Here is a 10797-nt window from a genome sequence, read left to right on the forward strand (position 1 = left end):
GGCCCTCAATCAAACCATTCACTTGCCTACCTTTTACCCAAATCCACAGAACAAGGGTGAGAAAATTCTGCACTCTTTGGACATACACAGGCAGTTACACTTCTACTTGAACAGAACTAAAGCTTTCAGAAAGACTGAGCAACTTCTAGTGTCATATGCTGCAGGATCACAAGGAAAGGCGATCTCAAAACAGACTATTTCTAAATGGATAGGCCATTGCATCTGTCTCTGCTATTCTCAACATAGCAAATCAGTGCCTAAGGGCATTAGGCCACATTCCACCAGAGCAGCAGCCACTTCAGCAGCCTTCCTCAGAGGAGTACCAACCAAAGAAATCTTAGAGGCTGCAACTTGGACTTCAGTGCACACCTTTACCAAGCACTACCACTTGCCTCTCTACTCTTAAGTCCAGAGCAGGCTTCGCCACTGCAGTTATGCAGGGCCTCATAGCCTCTCCTAATCCTATTTAACCCAGCCACCCATCCTCAGCTTTGGGATTCTACCCAAGAGTAATGACTGCAACAGTGAAACATGATGAACATAGTACAGTTGTATACCTACCATAAATGTAGATGTTCGAGTGTATTCACTGTTGCAGTCCCGGTTACCCACCCACCATCCCCCTTCTCTTTGCTGGGACTTATCTGCACTTCTCTATTCTTTACAACCTTTTCGGTGTATTTGCTTGTAGATGAAGGAAATGTTATTTTTGTGCATGCATTTCTTATTGGTATATTTTTCAGCCTACCTGTTTTTGGCACCTGACATCTGGGGCAGGAAAAACTGAAGAAAATGGTGTCGGCTGCATCTTTTATACCCCTGACGCACTGACGTCAGGGAAGAGGCGACAGCAACAAATGCCGGACCTAGACTTTGGAATTCTGGTCGACTGTGGGTAGCCTGCCAGCAGGATAACCCAAGAGTAATGACTGCAACAGTGAATACACTCAAACATCTACATTTATGGTAGGTACACAACTGTATTTCGGCAGGTGGTGATCAGAGGTCTGAGGATGTCCTTTGGCTTGAGCTTGTGTATCATGAGAGGAGTGTAAAATCTGGTAGAATGTCTGAGCGAAGGGTGGTTGTTTGAATGTGTAGTATGACTTTAAGATATTGGTCAGATAATGAGATTTGAGGGTATGGTATCGAAAGGTTAAATTTGAGAATCTGGGGATGGCTTTAGAATTGAGGGTTGGGGTGGGGGTGGGTGGGGGGTAAAGCAGGCCACACCATCAAACTTGCATTTGTCAGTTTGCAGTTTGCTCACTTGACCCTGCCAGAGAAGGACTAGCAGGTCAGAGTAAAGATGTTTTTCAACTACAGATAACTAAATAATCAAGGGCCTTAATACCAAAGTATGTCTACTTAAAAAGTCAGAAGGGACACTAATGCAACAGGAGACTGGCTGCCTAATGCAGATGGAAACAAAAGTATTAGATCTTCAGGGAAGCCAGAGGGATGCTGTGACCATATTTGGAAGTTGTATCCAAGCTGACAAGAATGGAGTGTGGCAGGAAAAACCAAAAACGTTCCGATTATTAATAAAATTGCTCTTTATTTGCAACGGTCCAGACAGATAAGCGCTTTCGCTAAATAGCATCATCAGATCTTATAATGGCTCAGCCCAAAATTAAATCTTTATATATACAAGTTTAAAAATCTCATGCCCAATCGGACCTTGAAATCAATTAACTCCCTTAAAGCTGTATGACATTTATAGTAAATGTCATAACAGTATATATACATACAAAATTATTATAGCATTAGTAAAACTTATCAACAAAATCTTCTAAAAAAAGTATGTAAAAAATTTATATTGTCATATTACATATAACATAAAAATAAAAAGTATGTATAATAATAACTTCGATTATAAAAACTAATTGTCCTGCTTCTCATATATTAGACAATAAAGAGTTTAATTGAACAAATATATAACAAAAATGTCTAATAGACCTTTATGTGCTACTTGCTGATTAAATAAATGGAAATATTACAGAGGTATACGTGTTTGTATATGGACAACCCATAGGCTGGCCAAGCACAAGGCACAACTGTTAAAGAATCAATATCCAGAGTCTATCTGAAGTAAATAACTGATAAGTGATGGTTACTTAATGTTTAACATGCCTACGTTTACGTAAGACTGGTTTAATAGATGCCCTTTCATTCAGGCCCAAGCCTTTATCCTCCCTTAGTTTTATAATCCAGTTCCCTTCTCTACATTCCGTGTGATTCCTTATATCACCCTCGCGGACACTAGGATTTATAACTTCAAGGGCTCTGAATAGAAACTTGTGTATCTCCACATTGCTTCACATTCCAGTCTCACATGGACCTACCACAACAGCAAACCAAACACATAAACACACAAAAACATACTCGGAGGCTCTAAATAAAAATCTGCCTAAGCAGCAGAGACCTCCAAAGCAGACACCCAAGCAACCGCTACCCCAAAACAAAACACGTGCAACACATAGCTCACAAAGCCAGTGTGCCGAACAGTCACAGCCCTTAAGGCTAAACAACACACCTGATACACTTGTAATAGGTGACTCTAACATCAGGCACACTGACGTCCCGCTCACCAGGCTGAACAAGAAGAAGGTCACCGTGAGCTGCCTGTCGGGTGCTAGGATCCGCCACATAACACAAGCACTCAGGTCACTCCAAGGCAAGTACAAATATGACTCCTTGTCCATGCTGGTGTGAATGACCTGAGACGTACCTCCCTGGACTACATGAAAAGAGACATAGAGGAGCTCTCTGAGCATGTAGCCCAGGCCGGTATGACCCTGACCTTGAGTGGCATCTTACCCTCACCAAGAATGATGACACAATATGAAGACAAGATGATCAATTTCAACAATTGGCTTAAGTATTGGTGTCATTCAAAGGGGATCCAATGCCTGTCAGCCTGGGATGAAATGCTCGACAAGTCACGATGCTTCGCTAGGGACGGCTTGCACCTGTCACCCCTGGGCTTTCGGATATTGGCAAAGGCTCTTGCTACCTCCATAGTGCCTTTTTTAGGCAAGGCTCAAAAGACAAACCCACCTCCATAGGTATCACAAGGGATAAGAAACTAAGAGTAATGCTACTCAATGCCAGAAGTCTAAACCTCAAGATGCACACACTCGAAACTCTCCTCAGCATGGAGAACATCGATATCTGTGCAGTAACAGAAACCTGGTTCAAGGCTCCCGAGAGCACCCCAGCACTACCAGGTTATACCTCATACCATGCTTTTCGGCCCCAAAACTTGGACCGTACCACAAAAGGAGGGGGAGTATCAATATTCGTCAAAGATACCCACACCTCCAGGTTGGTGGCACAGCACGAAGCATCAGAGACTATCCATGTGCAACTAACAGTGGGTAAAACTGCCTTCCAGTTTATAGCCTGCTACAGACCACCCTCCCAAACCCAGGAACCCCACTCGGCCTTCCCGAGAACACTGGAAAATATGAAGGTCTCTCCAAACACCATTATATTGGGCGACTTCAGCTACCCAAACATAGACTGGGAGCATTATTGTATCTCCAACACCCTAGCCCAAAGGTTCCTAGAATTTATAAACTGAAATGCTATGGAACAACTTGTTACCACTCCCACAAGAGGGTAAAACATACTGGACCTGATCATCACCAACATGGGGACTCTATGCTCCAGTCCAGACCAGAAGTGTATCCCTCACTGGTAAGATCAGACCATAAACTAATCTCACTGGATATTCACATCCCAACTCCACCCCCTGCCCTGAAAACCACAGTGAAAAACTTTTCTAAAACAAATTTCACACTCCTCAAAACCAAGGTGGAATCCTTCAAAGCCCCCGGGCCTGTGGAAAATACGGCCCAGACCGCAGAATCCTTTATAAACGCATTCTGTGAACACCTTCAGGAATGCATGGATCATACAATCCCAAATAAAACCAAGACCCAATCCTCCAAAGGCAGACATCCTGTCTGGTGGACCCCAGCCATAAACAAACTATACAATAGAAGGAGGAAGCTACTTACATGATAGAGCAAAATCCCAAAAAGGGAAGGCATCTCTGATCAGTATTAGCAAAAAACTACGGGCACTCATAAAATCGTCTAAGGCCAGCTTCGAGAGAAAAATTGCACAGGACACTAAGGATAATCACAAGGCTTTCTTTAGTTATGTTAGGAACCTGGGTGGGAATTCACAGATATGCTGAGAATTAGTCCAAAATGACAAAAATACACAGAACCCACAGTCATTGCCAACATCCTAGCTGACAGGTTCAGCGCAATCTCCCCCCACGAAAAGGGCAAATATTTATCCCAGCAGAGTGCTGCCCCCCTGACATCTCAGATGCTCAGGTAAGAGCTGCCCTGTCCAAAGCAAAAACACAGCATCAATGGGACCAGACGGTGTCCCGGGCTGCGTCCTACATGAACTCCAAGAAGAGCTAAACCCAAACATAAAACTACTGTTCAATCTTAGCCTTACTACAGGATATGTACCCAAAGAGTGGCGTACAGCAACAGTGGTCCCTCTCCACAAAGGTGGTGCCTCAACGGATCCTGGAAACTATCGCCCCATAAGCCTGACTAGCTTGGTCTGCAAAGCTATGGAAAGGATCATCGTGGACCTCATAAATAAAGATATTGGGGACCTACAGACACTGGATCCTACCCAGTTCGGCTTTAAGGGCAGATCCTGCCTCTTAAACCTGGTTGATTTCTACCTGGACCTCGCAAAAGCCTTCGATACAGTACCCCACTCGGGCATCATAGATAAGCTTACCAGCTTAAATATAAACCCCTATGTCACTAGATGGGTTGCAAACTGGCTCAAGGACAGAACCCACATGGTTAGAATTGCTGGAGCCATGTCAGACTCCAAACCAGTTACAAGTGGCGTCCCACAAGGCTCAGTCCTGGGACCTCTCTTGTTCGGTATATATTTCTCGGAGGTACAAGCCAACACAAAAGGACTGTGGCTGACTAAGTTCACAGATGACTGCAAACTGGGCGCCATAATCGACTCTCCAGCTGACACAAGCATCCTCCAAAAGGGACTCATAGAAACAGACAACTGGTGCCAGAGCCATGGTCTCAAGCTAAGCGCCAAAAGTGTGTAGTCATCCCCTTTGGCAAAAACAAAGTGCCCACAAATTACCACATAGGTGTTAATCCATTAAGTACAGAAGAAGTAATTAGGGACCTGGGGACCCAAGTTGATAGCAATCTCTCATTTGACAACCACGTGGCCAAAGTGGTTAGAAAAACATTTTATATAGCCCACCTAATCATGAAGGGATTCACATCTAGATCAGGGGAGGTCATCGTGCCTCTCTACTCATCCCTCATCAGGCCCATAATTGAGTACAATGCCCCTTTCGGGATGTACCTTACCAGACACCTGCAGCAACTGGAAAGACCCCAAAAGTACCTCACCAAGAGGATCATAGGGCTCAAACAGATGCCATATGCTGCCCGGTTAAAGAAACTCCAGCTCTACTCAGTGCATACTGCCTGCTCAGAGGCGATCTGTGCCTGAAGTATAAAGCCATGTCCAACCCAGAATTAATGGACATGCTGCACCTCAGAAAATCCAAATCCCATCGAGCTACGCGCTCGAGAGACTTGAACCTCAGCACTGAAATAAATAGGACATGCTGGAGGGACAGATTCATAACCCAGAGGCTCCCTTCACTCTGGAATAAAATCCCAGTCCATGTTAGGCAGAGTCCCTCATTGACTCTCTTCAAGAGGAATCTTGATGAGTGGATGGGAGATTGTAGGTTTACCCCGGTTATCACTTCTGTGTCACTGTTAGACAGAGGCACAGTATACTAACCTCGAAAAAGGGCATAGCAAAATTAATTTAAAATGGGTGGCGAAAGCCAAACACATTCTGGCTAGGCTTATAAATGCCCTAGGGCAGATAGCCTAGTATGAACCTATGTTTAGACAAAGCATTATGTGTTGAGCCTTTCTTAATATGATAAATATGCTCATGTATCCTATCCCTAAAGCACCTATTGGTCTTGCCGACATAGAAAGAACAGACCTGGCAGACTGCTAAATAAATTAAATGGATGGTCATGCAAGTGGCAGTCCCTGTAACTTCTTTTGTAAATCTGGATGTAGGAATTCATTGTTAGTATCTATATATGCGCAAAAATTGCATTGACCACAAGATGTGGTATGTCCATAATCTCTGGTCAACTCAACTTGTCTAGAATACCACAGTAACCTTTTTAGATTCTTTTTGTTTCTGAAAATAAAGCTGGGTTTTTCTCCAACTATATTTCTTAACTTGTCATCTGCTAATAAAACAGGCCAGTGTTTAGTTATAATATGTCTGATGTCTGTATGATCTGAAGTGAAAAATGTTGGAATCTTAACGCAAGGCGAAGACTGGCCATGTCCTATAGTATGATTTTGAACTATTGGTCCAAAATACAGTGCTGCAATATCTTTACATAGTGTTGGAATTGTACAAAGTTGTTCTGTAATCTCTGCTTCTTTATAGCCTCTCACTAACGGCTTGTTTCTTAACCCTTGTAGCTCTCCTATAAATCCAGTTTCTGTAGGATTAAGTCTAGAGGCGCTAATTCCTTGTCCTTTCATAATATTCCTAAATACATAGCCAGGGTGCATACTGGATCTCATCAAGAGAGCATTGCTATAGCATGGTTTCCTATAAATGCCTGTGTTAATCGAACCACATGGTAATTTTTCTATGTACAGGTCAAGGAAATCTATCCTTGTACTTGACTTATTCATGGTGAACTTGAGATAATATTTCAAATTATTCATCTTTAAAAATAGATTGTACAGCTCATGTTTCTGGTCATCCCATAGAACAAAAAGATCATCGACAAAACGTCGATAGAATTTAACATGTTCTCTAAATTCAGGGACCAGAAATAGTACAGTTTCTTCCCAGTAGGCCAAGAACATATTGGCATAGCTGTTCGCACATGGGGTGCCCATTGCCACCCCATCCAGCTGCCTATATATATTTTCTTCATATATAAACAGATTATTTTCCAGTACCAATTCTAAAAAGTAAGTAATAAGTTCAATCTGCATTACTGTATATTCACTATGTTTTTTCAGATATTCTATAATATATTGAATACCTATTCCATTGGGTATAATAGTGAATAGAGATTGTACGTCAAATGTGACCAGGGTCAGGGCTTCAATATCACCAATCAACTTAAGTTGTTCATATAATTCTATCAGGAATTGTTTACTGTCCCTAAGTGCCATAACTATTGTTATTCAGTACTGGTCTCAGATGTTTTTCCACATATACAGACATATGCTCAGTTACCCATCCACCACCTGCTACTATCGGTCTCATTGGAGGGTCAGGTGTATTTTTATGAATCTTTGGGAGCCCATGTATCACAGGTATGAGTGGAGTTTTAATTGCCAAATACTCAAAAAGTTCTTTATCGATAATGTGACCTTTATACATATCCAACAATGTCTCCATAATATACTTTATTATATCATGGACTTGATCTTTAGAGATTACTACATAATACTTATCTTCCAAAAGTTTATACGTTGTTTCAACATAATGGCTAGCATCCATGACTACTATTTTACCCCCCTTGTCTGCAGGTCTGATTACTATAGATGATTCAGTCTATAATAATTTCAGACTCCGTCTTTCTTTATAACTGAGATTATCACTACGTCTATATATTGAATTCTTATTCAAATTCTCATAATATGCATAGCATTCTTCTTCTGTTAGTTTGAAGTAAGCTTCAACTAGGGGATGAGTCATTGAACAAACTGACTTAAGTTCCTAAAATTATATGTAGTATTCCCTTGTTCATTAATATTGTTGCTATTTTGCTCTCCAAACACTAGTTTCAACATGACATTCCTACAGAAAACTTTAAGATCTGTTACTGTGTCTGTCAAGTTGCTATGACCTCTAGGGATAAAACTAAGGCCCTTTTCCAATAAATTCACTTCATCCTGTGAAAGATTGTATTTAGAGATATTACAAATCAAGGAATAATTATCTGACTCATTGTCAATGCATTGACATGCTTCAGCTGGGGATATAATATGTTTTGAACCAATTTTGTTCATGAAATGTGACCCTTCCCCCACATTTTCTTGATCATTTGTTGGGGTTGAAATTCCCCCGAGTATTTCAGTTTTTGTCGACCACGACTCATAGAGCGTGTTCTCTGTCCTCTGTCTTTGCGAACTGGTAACGGAAAAGGAATTTCACATATACCATCGAAACAATCCTTATTCCGTGTAGGTACCTTAGGTCTAACAACTGCTTGTACTGCAGTGATAGATTGATTTCTCACTACTTGTACTTCTGGATATAAATTATCTGTCCTAGGTATAGGGCTAACCAGCTCCAAGCTAGCTCCAATATCTTTGGTACTGTCATTATGTGTGACTGTTTCAGTGGAATATTTACTATCATTATATTTGGAAGTTATTGGCTTATTGTCTCTTTTAGCATCAGCTATGAATGCTACGCCAGCCAATACACTAAACTGCAGCTGTGATCTTATTGAGCAGTCCTTTTTATGAATACATAAACTGAGCACACCATAAAAATATAGGTAAATCTTTCCATGTTACATTCTTATCTAAGAAACCTTTTAAGTTGGATTTAATTTTTATTTTAAGTTTTACAAAGGTGGAGCTCTGATCAGTTATGACATATTTCAGTCTTAGCCCGAGGGTAGTATACGCTTTAGATGATTACACAAATGGCGCATGTACAGTGAGAAAAGATTAAATACAGTATGTACAATTTCTTGATGGGAATCAAGGTTGGAGAAGTGAAGGAGGAAACAACCACTAAGTGTTTTTCAAAGGAGTATAGACAAAGTGGTAAACCTAGAGCAACAGGAAAGAAGAGGGAATGGTTAGGTTACATGCCCAGAGAGAAGCAGCTACTTTTTGCAAGGTTTGATGTATGCGATTTTAGCAGACCTCAGACTTCAGGAAAGAAGAATCCCTCTGAATTTCCACAATTTTGCACCAAGAAACTGATAAGACATAGAAGGAGGATTGCAGTTTGGTTTGCGGGTCTGCATCAGAGGATCAGAGTGACTAAGATTAATGAGGTTGTAAGAGGAGTGGATGTCTTACTGGATTTGAAGTTGGGGAAGGAAAGAATTTAAATGTTAAGAGCTTGAACAAATGTGAATTAAGTGGAAGGTCTGCTCTGTTTTTTTTTTTTTTTTTTTATTGGAAACCATTTAGCTTTTTTTCAAAAGTAATGCTGTGTGGTCTTTCCGGGGGTGGGGGGAGTGAGTGATGAATCTACATAATTTTATTTGAGATGGTTTGCAACTTAGTTCTAGCAGATGCATTTGCAGCAAGAAGCAGGCTTGATTCAATTTGTTGTAGGAGGATAACATTATTGATTGCAGATCTGGCTGGATGAGATGGAAATGCAGCCATTTTTTGTGCTCCGAAAAAGAAGTAGTTCAGTTATTCATGGGCAAGGCTGGCTTCACTACTTGTGGTCTTACAGGGTGTTATAGTTTTACCAGGGAAATACTGGCATCTAGTAGATAATGCCTTGGTACTCTGTTCCAGTAGCAGTCAAAACTCTAAGGTAGTCTAGCAAACTACAGGGAATGTGAGAGAGGGTCCCTTTCTGCATCCTTGGAGCCATTGATGGTCAGGCTTTGGCATACACCCAAGAAGATGGAGTTGCTCAGTTTGATGCTAGCATAATATGGGTTTTCACCAAAAAGTACCAAAAATAATATGAGTTACTCCCTCACCTTCGTACCCAGTGTCTGACGCTCCCAAATACGAGGAGTAGACAAGCCCGTTGTTGGAGATCCAAAACTGTGAGTCTGGATGCAGACACTGATTGTCTGACAGCTAATTCACATGATTTGACATATATTACCCGTTTTTGTTAAATTGTTGTTGCTTTTAGCATTATTGGGTAACATATTATAGTAGACTATTTCGGGCTTTGTGTGTAGAACGCATTACTGCCTTTTGTGGTCTGTTTGAATGTCGGATATTTATATTGTTAAATTGAAGAATGCTAATGATGTTGGGAAAACATGGAGATGAAAATGTTTTTGAACAAGTATTTTAACAGTATGAACATTTTAAGGTTAAATACTAACACAGCTTATTTTTATCTGTGTTTTTCAGATCATGTATTTGTCAGTATTGTGCTTTGATATGGAGGAATCTGATTTGCTTTTTCACCATTAATGTTTTGCATTTTCCTGTTCCTTTTTGTTACAGGTAATTTCATATGCAGTGTAGTAAAACTATCCTTCTGAACTTTTTTTTTTAATGTCTAGTTTGAGTACACAGCTCAGCATCTTGTTTTTGCCAACTGTATCCCACTTATCCTGAAGTTTTTCAACCAGAATATCATGTCTTACATCACTGCCAAGAACAGGTAACTATGGGCCCCCATGCAGAGTGTGTTGTAACAGTTCAAGCAGTAACTGTCGTTTTTAATTAGCAGTGTTGCTTTATGTTTGTTGATGAGCTGTTGTACCATTTCCTCATAAGCATATCCCATTTTGCATCCCAACTAACAATTGTCCTAGTTTTTGGATAGCGGACAAGGGCAAAATCATTTTAATTCATGTTATGCTTGAATGCTGTACATTAAATATGGTTATGCTATTTTCTTTGTCCAGTAATTATAACTGGATTTTATTTTATATAGTTCGCATGGCACCTGGGGATGGTGTGTTAAATCTTGGCTGTGACTAAGCTTCATTCAGCTTATTTTGTGCATGCTCATAAATGCTCACATACTTTAAAGTTT

The 10797-nt window shown here is 40.7% G+C and overlaps 1 protein-coding gene across 1 annotated transcript in view; it reads left to right on the forward strand.

Annotated features, from left to right (window-relative positions):
• Positions 1–10797, forward strand: part of STRIP1 (striatin interacting protein 1) — a gene marked incomplete in the record, with an annotated part of 820756 nt that overhangs the window by 718393 nt on the left and 91566 nt on the right. Inside the window, 1 exon segment of the mRNA XM_044076197.1 lies at positions 10319–10419. Coding sequence (XP_043932132.1) covers positions 10319–10419 — 101 coding nt within the window.

The sequence above is a fragment of the Protopterus annectens genome, chromosome 7.part0 (assembly GCF_019279795.1).
Source record: "Protopterus annectens isolate FY-2018-M chromosome 7.part0, PAN1.0, whole genome shotgun sequence".
In the NCBI taxonomy this organism is placed as follows: domain Eukaryota; kingdom Metazoa; phylum Chordata; order Ceratodontiformes; family Protopteridae; genus Protopterus; species Protopterus annectens.